General features: G+C 37.4%; 6 protein-coding genes and 1 long non-coding RNA gene across 7 annotated transcripts; 4 read left to right on the top strand and 3 right to left on the bottom strand.

Moving 5' to 3' along the window:
• Positions 1-105: 105 nt before the first annotated feature.
• On the top strand, positions 106-1,430 carry LOC129568751 (uncharacterized). The gene is made up of 3 exons (XR_008687983.1): positions 106-377; positions 458-569; positions 1,189-1,430. It is a non-coding gene; the product is annotated as an uncharacterized LOC129568751 (long non-coding RNA).
• A 25-nt stretch (positions 1,431-1,455) lies between these two features.
• LOC129568746 (WD repeat domain-containing protein 83) lies at positions 1,456-2,775 on the bottom strand. Its single transcript, XM_055446996.1, has 5 exons — positions 2,600-2,775; positions 2,238-2,513; positions 1,957-2,168; positions 1,658-1,892; positions 1,456-1,590 (listed from the first exon to the last, which is right to left on the bottom strand). Exons 1-5 carry the CDS (start codon positions 2,667-2,669, stop codon positions 1,493-1,495), a joined length of 891 nt encoding a protein of 296 aa, XP_055302971.1. The 5' UTR covers positions 2,670-2,775; the 3' UTR covers positions 1,456-1,492.
• A 43-nt stretch (positions 2,776-2,818) lies between these two features.
• On the bottom strand, positions 2,819-4,241 carry LOC129568744 (28S ribosomal protein S35, mitochondrial). The gene is made up of 4 exons (XM_055446994.1): positions 3,984-4,241; positions 3,795-3,882; positions 3,366-3,729; positions 2,819-3,294 (listed from the first exon to the last, which is right to left on the bottom strand). Exons 1-4 carry the CDS (start codon positions 4,108-4,110, stop codon positions 2,872-2,874), a joined length of 1,002 nt encoding a protein of 333 aa, XP_055302969.1. The 5' UTR covers positions 4,111-4,241; the 3' UTR covers positions 2,819-2,871.
• LOC129568735 (striatin-3) lies at positions 4,018-8,146 on the top strand. The gene is made up of 2 exons (XM_055446981.1): positions 4,018-6,165; positions 6,310-8,146. Exons 1-2 carry the CDS (start codon positions 5,295-5,297, stop codon positions 7,524-7,526), a joined length of 2,088 nt encoding a protein of 695 aa, XP_055302956.1. The 5' UTR covers positions 4,018-5,294; the 3' UTR covers positions 7,527-8,146.
• A 991-nt stretch (positions 8,147-9,137) lies between these two features.
• Positions 9,138-9,931, top strand: LOC129568749 (thioredoxin domain-containing protein 17-like). The gene is made up of 3 exons (XM_055446999.1): positions 9,138-9,453; positions 9,520-9,604; positions 9,689-9,931. The coding sequence occupies exons 1-3, from the start codon at positions 9,306-9,308 to the stop codon at positions 9,840-9,842; spliced, it is 387 nt and encodes a 128-aa protein (XP_055302974.1). The 5' UTR covers positions 9,138-9,305; the 3' UTR covers positions 9,843-9,931.
• Positions 9,932-10,121: 190 nt separating this feature from the next.
• On the bottom strand, positions 10,122-12,639 carry LOC129568739 (ran-binding protein 3). The gene is made up of 2 exons (XM_055446986.1): positions 12,451-12,639; positions 10,122-12,175 (listed from the first exon to the last, which is right to left on the bottom strand). Exon 2 carries the CDS (start codon positions 12,040-12,042, stop codon positions 10,714-10,716), a length of 1,329 nt encoding a protein of 442 aa, XP_055302961.1. The 5' UTR covers positions 12,043-12,175; positions 12,451-12,639; the 3' UTR covers positions 10,122-10,713.
• Positions 12,640-12,953: 314 nt separating this feature from the next.
• Positions 12,954-14,334, top strand: LOC129568750 (elongin-C). Its single transcript, XM_055447000.1, has 2 exons — positions 12,954-13,459; positions 13,823-14,334. The coding sequence occupies exons 1-2, from the start codon at positions 13,351-13,353 to the stop codon at positions 14,068-14,070; spliced, it is 357 nt and encodes a 118-aa protein (XP_055302975.1). The 5' UTR covers positions 12,954-13,350; the 3' UTR covers positions 14,071-14,334.
• The last annotated feature ends 95 nt before the right edge of the window (positions 14,335-14,429 follow it).

The following is a 14,429-nucleotide window of genomic DNA, read 5'->3' on the forward strand; positions in this document are numbered from 1 at the left end:
ATGAACAATGAGATGATTGTTATTAGATGGACAATTTACTGTTTGTTTACTGTGAAGAATTGTTGCTGGGATTTTGCCGGCTACAAATCATAAGTGCAACAACACTTATATTGTCAATGTAATTTGACTGGAACGTTCTTTGGAAAGAACCAACAACGCACAATTCAAGTGAAACTATTTTCTTTTGATTATTATCACAATTGAATGGAAAATAGAATAAATTTTGTAGACACAACAGCGCTTACACAACGATTGTACTCGAAACAACAAAGTGTTTGGCGGAATCAAGACAAAGTACGCGCAAAAGACATATTTTTCACACACGCATCATTGAACGGAAGAAAAAAACATTTTGGAACCGTATTTTGACTGAATAAGTATGGGTTTTTATCACTTTTTTTAACTTTCAACTAAACTTTTGATTCAATTTAATCATTGTGCATTGTTTGTTCCATAGCCGGAGAAATGTCGTTTGACAACAACTTTGGAAACGCTTGTAAAATAATTGAAGCAACGAGAAAGGTGGCCAAATCGTACAATGAGGTTCATTTTTGGGAGAATCCAACTGAGTGAGTTTGAAATAAATTAAATCATGTATAATTTTAAGTTAGGTTTTTTTTGAAGAGATTTAACACACACTATGATTTTTAATCTGTGAATATTCAATCGCGGTATGGTTCGTGCTCAATGCAAAATAGCAAGAAAATTGTCGATCTGCGCTCTTTTTGACATTTTTATCCATGTTAATTTCTCACTTCAAGTCGATGTCATCGACTGAATGACTTATAAGCAAAAAAATGTACCATGAATCTGAAAGATGTAGCTATAAAATGAGATCACTTAAGCTACAATTAGTTTACTATGTCAAGCTGTACATTGAATGTGTGAAGGCAAAATGTCAAATATACCCACCAACTGTCGACAGATTAAAATTCAGAAAAGAGTCGCATCAAATTACACAAACTTTGTTAAATTTGGAGAGCCATCCTAAAAATCATGCTATGTGTCAAATTGAGAGAAATTAAGTTAAAAATCGATGATTTTAAGTTTATCAAATTGAATCTGAAGAACACCGCAACTGAGTAGACTGACGATACGATTTTAATGCATAGAGTCTTTCAGTGGCGAGTTGCGCCCTACTTTGTTACACTGTGTTTATGGTGAATAATGAGCCGGATTTATTTGCAGGAAAACCTTCAACAACAAGCTGTGCAAAGAATTGGGCATGACACCAGATCAAACGAGTGTGAATAAAATATTGAAAGTGGTCGTTGATTGGAACATTCACAAAACTCTGAAAGGCCTTTACAGAGGCGAGTTCTCCACCATTTTCCCTTCTCGTAAATGAATTCGAGATGTTGAACAACCGTAATATTCAATTGTCTCTTTTTCATATCTTTTTTTTCGAATGATTTATTATTATAATGAAACAGTTGTTGAAATTCTCTTAAAAAATAAAAAGTTCTCAATATTCTCTTGAAAAATACTGGAATTAGTCTATCGGTCCCCATAGTTGAAACTCTCTTTTATTGGCGAACATGATGTCGTCGGTTGTTGGATGTGTAGTCAATGAATGCACTACACCGGAGCCTGCGGATAAAAGCAAATGTTATTTACTTTCATCATTTGAATTTGTTGTTTTTTCGGCAATACTTACCTATTGACAGCCTTGAAATAACTTTTTCGTCCACCAAATCCCAAATGAACGCTTCTCCGTTCGAAGATCCACACACGATTTGCGAATCGTTACTTAAAATACCGCATTCAACTTGGAAATCATCAGCTCTGTGTCCACGATAGGTAGCCAGTGATTCGGCATTATCATTATCTAATAGTCTTAGTACATTATCACTGCATGCGACCAGAGTGCATTTGGTGTCTTTTGTTTGTGCCTAAGAATGAACGCAAATGTCAGTATTTCCACTATCTTGGTGGTTTTGTCTCAACAAATCTCACCATATAAACAATTGGTTCGCCGACATCATCACAAGTTAGTTCACCCTTTCGCAAATCATATCGTCTTATGCATCCGTCGAGTGACGAAACCAAAATTTCAAATTCATTTACAATGATCCTTGTGATACAATCCTTTGCTTCGTTCATCGTTTGAATTGGTTCCAACTTTCGAGTGCGAATATCCCAACACATCACTAAATTATCCTTAGCACCTGAAAAGTCGTTTTCAACCCGGAATCGATTAGATCATTGAAAAAAGAGTTGAAATGCGAAATGATTACCTGATAAAGCCACATTTGAATCTTCACTGAATGCCACACAAGTCACACCACCAGCATGACAGCGCAACCGACGCAGTGGTTGAGCTGTGGTCACATCCCAGTAAATAATTGATCTGTCTAGTGAAGCGCTCAATATGTGGCAACTATCGCAGCTGCCGATGGCATCTGTCACTTCATTTGCATGTCCTCCGTATGTTTTAAGCATTAGACCCGTTTGTGGATTCCAGAGTTTGATTTTCTTATCCGATCCTGATGTAATTGCATACGAACCATCGACTGCAATATGAAAATGTAAACGTTTAAAAGCCGCTCTAACATCTAATTTTGGGAATTAAGTTCTTTTTTCAAATACAAATGCTTACCGTTATATCGTACCGCTCTCACTGATCCCTGCTTACAATCTACCGTCGTTTTCAGTTCTAAATTTGACATTTTTTTATTTAATATTCTCCCCGATACAAATATAAGCTTCTACTGTTTCAGTTGTCTTGCGAGGTTGATGTAAACAAATAATGATTTTGAGGTTATGTTGCGTCAAAGTGTCAAAAAACAATTTGTAGTACTATTAAAACGGCCGAGCAATTTCATTAAAACGTTTATTGGTCACAAAAACAGAATTTTTTGCTAATTATTCTTAATTTTTTAACTCTAACAATTTCAGCGTTTCCTCTTTGTATTGTTGAAGGTTTGGTTCGTTTTCGCCTTCATTGAAAATTCTCTCGACACTCTCGGCAAAACCATCGGTCGATTTGATTGGTTCATTGCTTGGCTTTCCCCATTTCAATATCGCTTCGGTGGTTTCTTTGGACTTGTTATTTTGCCAATCGTAATATTCCATGTCGGCTTCAACTTTTAGCGATTCCCATGGCTCAACAATGAATGACTCGTGGAATACGGCTGTCATCAAGTATTGTGCATATTCAAAATTTTGTTTGCGCGTCGGGCAACGGTCGACGGTTATGGTAACCATATCTGTTTCTGGATCGTATCGATTGTCGACCAATCGTAGGAATTTGTCTTTTGCATGCGTGTCCAGGGGCAACGAAGACAGTTTGAACTTTAATGCAAGAAGAGAAATTTGTTGAGTTTTTTTTTCACATGAAGTTATGATATGGATGATCAACTTACGCGAAGTGATATAATCCGTGATAGTGGGTTGCGAATCGTTGGCAAACCGTGACAGTAATCGGTTGAAATGAATTCAATTGGAAAGTGTTTTTCGCATTTTTCGTCTGTTTCCACACCAGCCGGCCATGGAGTGCAATATTTTTTGATCGCTTCGCACTGTTGCTTGATGACTGGCGGTGTTAAATGCAAAAAGTTGGGAATTTTCATAAGCTCAGCGTTGGCATACTTGTCAGGTGCTGGCCGTTTATTGTCTTTCGGAACAAGATATCCTTGACGTATCGGAAGTGGCACCGTTGATGGATGAAACGATCTTGGTCCTGGCCACACATTGCCCCATTTCTGCCTCACGCTCATCTTTTTCGATCTGTTAATCAATGTAGGTGGAATCAGTTTCACATTGAAAAATGTTCGAGACAATAGAGTACATACCGATGATCCGTGATATTGGCATTGAATTGTCTTCGTCTCCGTATGATATCGGCATCTTTTGTTGGATTCAAGTTCAACACCCGAAATTCTATAAACAAAAAAATTCCAAAAATTGCATTTGAATTTTAGTTTTCACAGTGTAAAAACCTAACCTCACTTTGTCCACACACACACAAATAATGCAATTACCTTTTTCTTCATCTCTTGGTGTATTGTCAACGACAGAGCAATTTCTAATTGCACCTATCGAATTGGATGAAGCAATTTTTTGCAATTGATTTAAATTGGAAATTCTTTTACACGCCAGCGAAAACATTTTCAATTGCAGTCTGTGTGTATTTTGTGTAGTTCGTCGCTCTCGGTCGAAGACAGCTACACAGAGTGACAGTTCGAACGACTTTGACAGTTCAAGGCATTGAATATATTGATTCCGAATTCCGCGAGTGTCTGACGAAGTGTACACAGGTCACGAATCAAACTCCATACACGAGAAGCAGTGGCCATCTTGATTTTTTTTCTCTCTGTGTGCTAGTCAAAAAAAATGTCTGCTCTGCAAAGGATTCAATCATTCTGAAGAGAGAGAGAAAAAAAAATAACAAAGACATAAGAATCGGACTGTGGGCTTGGGTTCGTGTTATTTGTAAATCGTATCACAGAAAATTGTCGATTGAAGCGAAAAAAAATTTGTTGTCGTGGAGAAAATCAAGTGATGAACGCGTTTCGCTAAATGGTGAACTGCGGAAAATTTGCTGTGAATTGCTAAATGCGGACAAAAGAGAGACGTCCAGCGCCAGATATACCATTTTTTTAGTTCATGAAATCTGACTGATTGGATTGGCTATATACGCTGACTTTCATTGGCACCGAAACACCACTCGTACCTTGTTTTTTTTTTCTTCTCACCATTTTGGTTGAAAGCAGTGAAGAGAAAGTATTGTTATAAGTTTAGGTGTGGTTTTCATCGTGTGTTATTTTTATTATTTTAATTTGTCATCGACAACAACAAAGCGAAATTAGTGCATTTCATCGATTGGAGGCGACCGAAGCGAAAAAAAACAACAAAAAATACGAGATTCGATTACATGAAATTATCTCCATAAATACTTGTTTACCAAGTCCATTTGCATTTGTGAGCGTAGTTGTCAAATTGCATCTGTAGTGGACCATCGAATCGGAGCAAAGCAAGCAAAAAAAAAGTTTTTTTTCACCGTCACAACGAATGCATAATTTCCGAGTCAAATGCCTATTTCAATAATCATTTGAAACCTCAATCGAAGCATTTTATCGCATTAATGTGAGCTGCCCAAACCATCATTTTATCCGGAGAGAAAATTTTATTTTAGTTACGTACAGGAGTGGAGTGTATGTGTGTGAGGAAGTGAGAGAAAAAATAAAACAAACGACGCGAATCCAGTGTGAGTGAAATTGATACTTGCTTATCTTGGTGTAGCTGCAAGGCTCGAAGAGACGACCACGATACAGGGCAAAATTGACGTAAATATGGATGATAGCTCGGCACAACTAGGCGGTGTAACGAATTCATCACAATTAGGCGGCGGCAATTCAATTGGAGGATTGAATAAGCAAGGCGATGGATCAAATAACGCAAATTCCCATGAGCAAATTTACACCATTCCGGGTGTGCTTCATTTCATCCAGCACGAATTTTCACGATTCGAAATCGAGCGATCGCAATGGGATGTGGATCGAGCGGAATTACAAGCAAAAATTGCCGTACTATTAGGTGAACGCAAAGGTCAAGAATCACTTAAATCCGATTTAATTCGCCGCATCAAAATGTTAGAGTATGCATTGGTTCAAGAGCGCGCTAAAGTCCATCGTATGAAATACGGTTGCGATCCACCATCGCTGAGTGAAGTCAGTGCACCGGCCGATGAGCCGAACATCACAAATGAAGTTGCACCCGATTCGGAAGCTCCATTCAGTTCAGTGTCAAATGTAACCTGGCGACAGGGCAGGCAGCTATTACGTTCATATTTACAAGAGATTGGCTACACCGACACCATCATTGATGTGCGTTCAAACCGTGTACGCTCGTTGCTCGGTCTGACCAACGGTTCAGAGCAAGAGGAAAACATTAATCCAAATGTAATCGCTAACGAAGGTACTAAGCGCGCTAGTGATTCACAGGGACGACGAACACCAGCGAAAAAGCAGCAAGCATCAATGGCAGAAGCAATGATACTCGATTCAGAGGCAGCAGTTATGGCCAATTTTGAATTTCTGGGCACGGCCGACGTTGAGATGTCAGACGATGATGGCATATCCGATGATTTGGATATGGTCGTAGGCGATGAAAGCGATGTTAAAACCACGAAACGCAAAGCCAAAGGAATCACTATGCATGATGGTAAGTTTTCATTTCCAAAACACACATCCGACATCCCATTATTATAATTTCATTCACAAGAAATTCATAAACATGTTGTACGAGAAAAGCACCACTTTTTCCAATCTATTTGCTCAATCACTCGCAATCATTTTATTTCCATAGATGTTGATGCTGAAGCTGAAGAAGTGTTGAACGAATTAAATTCACTCACCGAAGGCGAAGACGCTAATGCACCGGGCAAAACATTTTCAAACGATGTGAGACGATCGTTGGGTGGTGTTAAGGATGATGATATCGACGCATCGCTTGGCTTGGGTGAGCTAGCACAATTGACCGTGAACAATGATGCAGAAACTGCCTACGATGTGGGCAACGCTAAAGATTCATCGTATAGGAAAACATGGAATGCCAAATACACACTTCGATCGCATTTCGATGGCGTGCGTGCACTAGTATTTCATCCACAGGACTCGGTTTTAGTGACCGCGTCCGAGGACCACACATTGAAATTGTGGAATTTGCATAAAACTGCGCCCACCAAAAAAACCACAGGCTTAGACGTCGAACCACTATATACGTTCCGTGCACATACATCGCCAGTACTATGTCTGGCAATGTCATCGAATGGCGAGCAATGCTTCTCGGGCGGTTTGGATGGTACGATCATCTGTTGGAACATACCCGGCTCGAATATCGATCCATATGATAGTTATGACGAATCTGTGTTGCACTCAACGCTCACCAGTCACACAGATGCCGTCTGGGGATTGGCTTTTAATCCAGACAAAGGCCATTTAGCATCGTGTTCAGCCGATGGCACCGTAAAATTATGGTCACCAAAAACATTACTCAACACAATCACCGGCACCGAAACCGATGCAACACCAACATCAATAGATTTTGTTCGCGATGAACCCGACCGAATAGTGGTGGCATACAATAACGGCGCCTGCATCATCTATGACACAGAAAGTGGCAAAATCGTAGTCAAATTTGATACCACACAAGAAACAAATGGCAATGGTGGTAAATTCATAAACAAAGTGGTTTGCCATCCAACACTACCCGTAACAATAACAGCGCACGAAGATCGTCACATTCGTTTCTGGGATAATATAACTGGTGCGCAGCTACATTCAATGGTTGCTCATTTAGAACCGGTAACTAGTTTGGCAATCGATGCCCATGGACTCTATTTATTATCCGGTTCGCATGATTGTTCGATACGGCTATGGAATTTTGATAATAAAACGTGTGTGCAGGAGATCACCGCTCACCGAAAGAAATTTGACGAGAGCATTTTCGATGTTGCATTTCATCCATCACGTCCATACATCGCTAGCGCTGGTGCTGATGCTTTAGCAAAAGTATTTATCTAAGTTCACGAATGAATGAATGGCAAACACGCGTACACTGGGACAGAAAGCGAGAGAGAGAGAGAGAGAGAGAGAGAGAGAGGGAGGGAGAGCTAGAGAGAAATATACTAATAGAAAAGAAGAAAGAAAGAATTGTTTTCTATTGCGACTTTATTGTTTTGCCCCCCCGATTCTGCTCTGATTATAAATTCTGTGGATATAAATATTATTATTATAATTAATGCGTCTAGAAATCATCTCTTAATTTTTGTTTGTTTGGCCATTTTCGGCCAATCGAGCAAACCACTTTTTGTTTGAACCGAATTCAGTAGAGAAGTAATGAAAGACGGATGGAAAAAAGAAATTGTTTTTGAAAATCAAATTGTGCAACAGTCGTTCATCATTATTCATTATGGTATAAATATTTTTTTTTATCGTAGCTATTTTATTATGACAATTCCTCCTTTATTTTTTCCTGTGAACATTTCATATTCGAAATGCAATGAAACAATACTACAATATACGTGAATTTAATTAACTTTTATAATAATTGATACACAAAATGAAACAATCCTCTTGCGATCAAGAACACAAAGAAAATTGATGCAACAGATAAATAGATGAAAATACAAAAAAAAGAAAAACAATCCAGTGACATAGAGAAAGATCTACACACAACGGAATACAATTGCAAAAAGAAAAAAATTGAAAATATATGCAAGTTTCAACTGCTACACGAAAATTCTCTTTAAACATCTCGTCGCAAATCCAATGAAAAAAAGAAGAAGAAATCAACAAACAACACAACATATTCGCATCATCTGATATTAATGACTTCATTTAGATTGTAGACTTTCACAATATTTATATGACAAAACAATAACTAACAACAAACATGATACAAAAAAAACCAAGTAAACACCACTCGTGAAAATCTCGCAAAATAAAATTTAAACAAAAACAATTTACTATTTCATTGGTGTTCTTACAAAGTAACAAACAAAAAGCAACACGAATTATTATGAAATTTAATGATGAGAATACATTTGAGAACTATTATTTAACAAGAAAAGAAAATTATTTAAAAAAAATTAATAAATAAATGGAGATACAAAAAAAAAGAAACAAAACACACGATAAACAAAATTATAGCCAAAACATTCATCTATTATATGGTACATTTATATTGAGAAATGTACAGGAATGAGAAAGAGAGAAAGAGAAAAAGAGAGAAGAAAAAAAAACTTATTCAAATGGTAATGAATTTAAGTAAAATCTAGTGCATAAACTAATATTGAAAATAAATAAAAAAACAAATTGATGAGGATGAAATGAACACGAAGGTAACGAGAGCATGAAGGATGATGCTAAACAAAAGAAGAAAAAAAACAAGAGTGTAGCTAAAACTTTATCCTATCGCTATCATGAACATGCATTAAATGTATAGAGAAGAACAAATAAAAATACATAGTATAAAAGTGATGGTTGTTTTTTTCTTTACTTTGGTTTTGTTCTCCCTTACAATGTATCATAATTGGACTCTTGAGAGTAAGAGCGATAGATGTTTATCCGTAGCCCTCAATGTAACCTAGTTGCAGAAAGTAACGCTAGCTGTCGTTGACGCATCGAGTCAAATAACATTGTTTGACATTTATTGCCGTCACATAAATTTTTTTTATTTGTAGTTGTTTCGTTTGAAAACATTAATCAAAGGCAATTCACAAGTCATTTAGATAAGAATTGTATGATATTGGCCTGTGTCATTGTTTGGAAGCGGAAAAATTGAAGTTTGAAAATTGAAATATGGTGGCTAAAGTAGAGAAAATTTGCGGATACGATGAATTCGTTGCATCAATTGGAAAATTAGCCAAAACAGCTGAGAATGTGAACGTTTTATTCACAGGAAAAAAAGATGAAACCGGTCATTCATGGTGTCCAGATTGCAATGATGGTAAAACAAAAACTTTGATAACAAAAAATAAGGTCACACTTTGAATCTAATTGAATTACTTTGTAGCTGAACCATTTGTGAAAAAATATGGCATCGACAATGCGGCACCAGACAGTCTCTTTGTTATTGTCGATGTCGGCGATCGTCCAACGTAAGTTTCGTAGATAATAGTGTTGTTGACGTTTTAGAGCGGTTCTTCAACCTTTTTTTTCTTCGCATTGTCGCTTTTCTTTAGGTGGAAAGACATGAAGAACTCGTTTCGCTTGGACCGTAACACACACCTTAGCGTCATTCCAACGTTAATCAATTGGAATGAAAAAGCAAAACGCTTAGAAGGTGACCAATTGTGCAAACCAGAATTATTGGACATGTACTTCGAACAAGATTAAACATTCTTCCATGGGGCGGATACACCTGATATTCGCAATCGTAGAGAAATACCAACAAATTATAATAAAAATTCTCATATTTTCATACGAAACAAAATGGTTTGAATGTTTTTATTGTGTTTTTTTTCGTATACTTTTTTCTCATATGGATGAATTCCTTTTTGAACATATATGCAAATTAGTTGGTGCTGGCTTTGTCGCTTCATTCATTGCCGCATATGGTTGCATCATCCGCAAAGGCTTTAGAAGGAAACATGAACAACAAACACATCGGGTATATTTTATTTTTTCTTAACTTCATGTTTATTGTTTAAATTTGATGAAAATTTATTGTAAAAATTGTACAAAGATTTAAAGGGATTTAATTAATTACTTTGTTGTTGCTTACCAAAAAGCGACTCAGATGCCAATATTAGATTGTTTCGGAATAGATTTACTGCAATTGCATATCCAATCTTATTGGCATTTTTATGTATTGATTTTTTCTTCTTTCTTTTCGTGTCGCATCAAAGAAGCGATTGATTCAATCATGAATGAAGGTAAGTTTGAATAAAAGCGATGAGCTCCAGTCGAAAACTTACAAAGAACTATATTTTCGTATAATTTGTAGTAATAATTTTTGTTATTTTTGTTGCAAAAAGAGGGCCGAATTTCATCTTTGCGAAATTCCGTATTGATTAGCAGTTGAGCGTGCAAGCGCACATGTGTGATTGTAGTTGAAGTGTTTTTTTTTGCAGAATAGAATTCATCGATACATTGTATCTTGTGTTTGGCTATTGGCGTTCGGGACCTAATGTAATTTATATGATTTTCAAAACTTGAATTTGAGTTGTTTTGGTTTTGCAGTGCAAAGAGCGTGTTGCATGTTGATTTAAGTTTTTCGGTCTTTTTTCGTGTCTGGCTCTTCAGCACCGGCGATGGTGGCTCCGTGATGGCTACCTTTTGAGGTATTCGATTCAGACGATGTTGATTCTTCGGTTTTTTCACGCTTTCGTTCGGTTTCAATTCGTTTCTTTAGCTCTTTGTAAAGTGTGGAGATATCATCGGGTCGTGCCATCACCAGGAATATCTTCACCGAACCGTCATTTGAATCGATGGCCGTAAGTCGAAGACTTTTTTGACTGGGTTTTTCCACAACCATTCCACCCCATACTTTTGTGTTAAGTAAAACACGGAAATTGCCCAATGTACGAAAAACGACCCGAGATCTGGCATCTTCGGCCGATGCTTTGACATCGTTCAAACGCAGTCCACCCGGTCCACGTTGTTCCCAATTCGATGCAATAAATGCAAACAGCTTACAGCTCATGTCCACAACGTTAATTTCATCCTCTTCACCGGTGAACGTTTCGACTGCATCCAATTTACGCTTCTGTGCTCGGCTCTCTTCATATTCTCGGGCCACTTTTGTTAAATCCTCCACGGTGCTACTTTCTTTTGGTTCGGCACCATTTGTCGAACTACCGGCCGCTGCTGCTTCGCTCGTCGACGCACTGCTCACAGCAAACAACTTTGAACCGCTCGATGAATCGCTCTGATTGTCATCCGCACTCGATACGCTCGACACACTTGTGTCCGGTACACCAACAATACGCTCATGAATATTTTGACCAAATACGAAATTGTTTTCTTTGCTACTGTTATTTGCCGCTAAGAATGGTGAATGCGATGCGGCCGCTGCAAACAAATTCTTTGTGTTGTTTGTGTTGGACGCAAACAGATTATTTCCACCGGAAAAATCGGACTTTTTGTCTGCGGTCTGTGACTTTGTTTTGTCATCGGCAGCTGGTTTCGATGTTGCGTCGGTGTCATCATCTCCGATTTCGGCATTTTTTACGTTGTTGAATGGATTTGGTATCACTTTTGATTCATCACTATTTTCACCATTGTTTTCGCCATCGTTGCTGGTTGTGCTCGAAATTTTGGAATCATCTTCTTTTGTTGTGGCTGCCGCTTCCGCTGCTTCTGCTTCATTCGATGTACTGCTGCTCGTAGATTGCTTTTCCTCTTTCAGTTCAAATGGTGAATCGGAGTGTGAAGTGGTGCTGGGCTCATCGCTGCATTCACTTTTGTTATTGGAATTATTCGCTGCTGCTAAATTACTCGGTGCCAATTGAAACGATGATGGTCTTAAAATGGACTTGGATGATGACGCGGTCTCAGAGTTGCCATTATTCTGGAAAGCAGATGGACGTAGCATCTCTCTTTTGAGTCGATTTTTCAAATGGATTCCCAAAAAATTTCCCAATCAGCTGGTTTAGTCAAAGATATTGTTCGCGCGTCTAAAAATCGAAACTAGAATGCAAATACAGTAATTCCGTTTCGAAGTGCAGCTAAAATTTAGAAAAAAAGGAAAATCGAAGAAAAACATTAAATTAATTTTAATTCCATTACTCAGCAATATGAATTGTGAACAGTTTAAAAAAACATGCTATGGATTCAATATGAATGAAAAAAAAATTGTTTCGAAACAACAAGACAAAAAAGGCCCATTTTGAGGTTAGCATTTACATGTACTCAATGTCGACAGTATACTAGAGAATAGATCAACTTTTTTTGGCACTCGAAATAAATTGCATTTTGTTTATTGTAAACGCAAATCACTTACAATTGAAATTAAGTCGCTGTTTCCGAATTGATATCACAATTTGCTTGACAAAACCCAAATCACCGAATCACTGTTTGTGTTCAACTAATATTCGGTCAAACTTCTTTGCTTCATATTCAAACAAGAATTTTTCATTTGCACATAATTTACATGAAAAGAGTGTAGCATTGTTTGACAACTGCCGTATTGAGAGTGGTGCAGAGTGATTGAAGCGACTAACACCGTTTGCAGCGCCACGGCATAAAATCGACATTCGTGGGGAAATAATCTTTCTTGATTGAAATGGTAATTCAAGTTGTTTTTTCCTATGATTAATTCCAAATGAACTCATCTTTTACATAGTCTTTTCCAAATATTTTCACGGTTATTATCTCTTTAACACAAAAAATTGCTTTCAATTTTGTCGTACTAAATCATCATTTGAATTTGGTGCCGCGATCGTCCCTATCGAGACCCGATTGGTCGACGCTTGACATGTACATTACAGTCGTTTTTTACGAGAGTTGATTGAGAAATCAAACGAAAAAGATAGTAGTTTTGCATTTGTCATCGGCAAAGTACTGTCAAAGGTCATCATCATACACACAGCATTACACTTTATTGAAGCGAAAAACAAAGGCCAACACGAAATTAGGTGTACTTAGCGTTGGCAAACACACACAAAAAAGGAGAAAAGTCTTTATTTTTCCCTTTTCTTGTATAATTTTCGATTCGAATTGTGTTTTTCTGGTGAAATTCCGTACACGAGACGCCCCGATCCACACGAATAAAGCAAAAGTGCCAAGGTTTGACTGAGAATCGAAACGAAAGCGAGAAGTGTGTTTTGTCGATTTGCGATTTGTTTTGAGTGAGAAAAAAAGAATTTGATTGTAATACACGCACCGGTGGCAAGCATTAACAATGTCTCAACCAATGGAGGAACAAACATCACAAAAGGTATTCGGCGGCTGCGAGGGCCCAGATGCCATGTACGTGAAACTCATTTCATCCGATGGACATGAATTTATTGGTATGTACCTTGGATCGCCGCCGCCGTCTTATTATTTTGTTTTTTTTTTTTTGATGTGTGACAGACGAATACACAATGTGCTGCGCTTTGTAAATATATGCGGAGCGCAATTGCCATTCGTATTTGTTTAAGATATATCACACCGAAACGGCGTGCACCATGTAGCTTTTTTTTATTCTTTCATCACTCAACATGAAAAGCTTATTTTGGCTAAGAATAATCTCCATTTGTTTATTTACTGTCAACGCAAAAATTTTTAACCTGGTTTTTTATTCTTTTTTTTGAGCGGGAACGATTTTGTTGATGAATTTGTCTAATGATTTGGTTTTCTATTCTCTTTTTTTCTCTTTCAATCAAATGCAGTGAAACGGGAGCATGCATTGACATCGGGCACAATCAAAGCTATGTTATCTGGACCAGGTCAATTCGCCGAGAATGAAGCCAACGAAGTGAACTTTCGTGAGATTCCATCTCACGTGTTGCAAAAGGTGTGCATGTATTTCACATACAAAGTTCGATACACAAATAGTTCGACGGAAATACCTGAGTTCCCCATTGCACCTGAAATTGCCTTGGAACTGTTGATGGCAGCCAATTTCTTGGATTGTTAAGTGCAGCCCACCCATTCTTTTGGCGATTTATTATTTAAAGAAACAAATAAACAAAAAAAAATTCACGAAATTCTTTTTAATTGTAATATTCAGACTTAAGAAAGGTGTTAGATGTCATTTTGTCCTATTAAATGATGATAACCATGATGAAGTCAATATTTTGCAACTTTTGTAAAAAAAAAACACTAACATATGAGAGAAACAAATAAGAATCAAATGGAACAAGCATTAAAATTCTGATTTATTTAAAGGAAACCAAAATCAGGTTTTTGAATGTTTCAACACGAACTAGGCCAATATCAAACATTTGGAATACCGGGGTTTGGATCACTATTAGAATGATTTACATTCGTTGGCAT

This window comes from Sitodiplosis mosellana, unplaced genomic scaffold (genome assembly GCF_009176505.1).
Source record: "Sitodiplosis mosellana isolate CC-2019 unplaced genomic scaffold, AAFC_SMos_1.0 Smas_scaffold_22, whole genome shotgun sequence".
Classification (NCBI taxonomy): domain Eukaryota; kingdom Metazoa; phylum Arthropoda; class Insecta; order Diptera; family Cecidomyiidae; genus Sitodiplosis; species Sitodiplosis mosellana.

Excerpts from the sequence above, each read along its gene's own strand:
- LOC129568735 (XM_055446981.1), top strand. The coding sequence starts at position 5,295 with ATGGATGATAGCTCGGCACAACTAGGCGGTGTAACGAATTCATCACAA. Across the intron at positions 6,166-6,309 it reads AGGAATCACTATGCATGATG|ATGTTGATGCTGAAGCTGAA; the intron begins GTAAGTTTTCAT and ends TTATTTCCATAG.
- LOC129568739 (XM_055446986.1), bottom strand. The coding sequence starts at position 12,042 with ATGCTACGTCCATCTGCTTTCCAGAATAATGGCAACTCTGAGACCGCG.
- LOC129568744 (XM_055446994.1), bottom strand. The coding sequence starts at position 4,110 with ATGTTTTCGCTGGCGTGTAAAAGAATTTCCAATTTAAATCAATTGCAA. Across the intron at positions 3,883-3,983 it reads ACCAAGAGATGAAGAAAAAG|AATTTCGGGTGTTGAACTTG; the intron begins GTAATTGCATTA and ends TTTTGTTTATAG. Across the intron at positions 3,730-3,794 it reads GCCAATATCACGGATCATCG|ATCGAAAAAGATGAGCGTGA; the intron begins GTATGTACTCTA and ends ATTGATTAACAG.
- LOC129568746 (XM_055446996.1), bottom strand. The coding sequence starts at position 2,669 with ATGTCAAATTTAGAACTGAAAACGACGGTAGATTGTAAGCAGGGATCA. Across the intron at positions 2,514-2,599 it reads GAGAGCGGTACGATATAACG|TCGATGGTTCGTATGCAATT; the intron begins GTAAGCATTTGT and ends TTCATATTGCAG. Across the intron at positions 1,893-1,956 it reads GCGAACCAATTGTTTATATG|GCACAAACAAAAGACACCAA; the intron begins GTGAGATTTGTT and ends GTTCATTCTTAG.
- LOC129568749 (XM_055446999.1), top strand. The coding sequence starts at position 9,306 with ATGGTGGCTAAAGTAGAGAAAATTTGCGGATACGATGAATTCGTTGCA. Across the intron at positions 9,454-9,519 it reads GTGTCCAGATTGCAATGATG|CTGAACCATTTGTGAAAAAA; the intron begins GTAAAACAAAAA and ends ATTACTTTGTAG. Across the intron at positions 9,605-9,688 it reads GATGTCGGCGATCGTCCAAC|GTGGAAAGACATGAAGAACT; the intron begins GTAAGTTTCGTA and ends GCTTTTCTTTAG.
- LOC129568750 (XM_055447000.1), top strand. The coding sequence starts at position 13,351 with ATGTCTCAACCAATGGAGGAACAAACATCACAAAAGGTATTCGGCGGC. Across the intron at positions 13,460-13,822 it reads CGATGGACATGAATTTATTG|TGAAACGGGAGCATGCATTG; the intron begins GTATGTACCTTG and ends AATCAAATGCAG.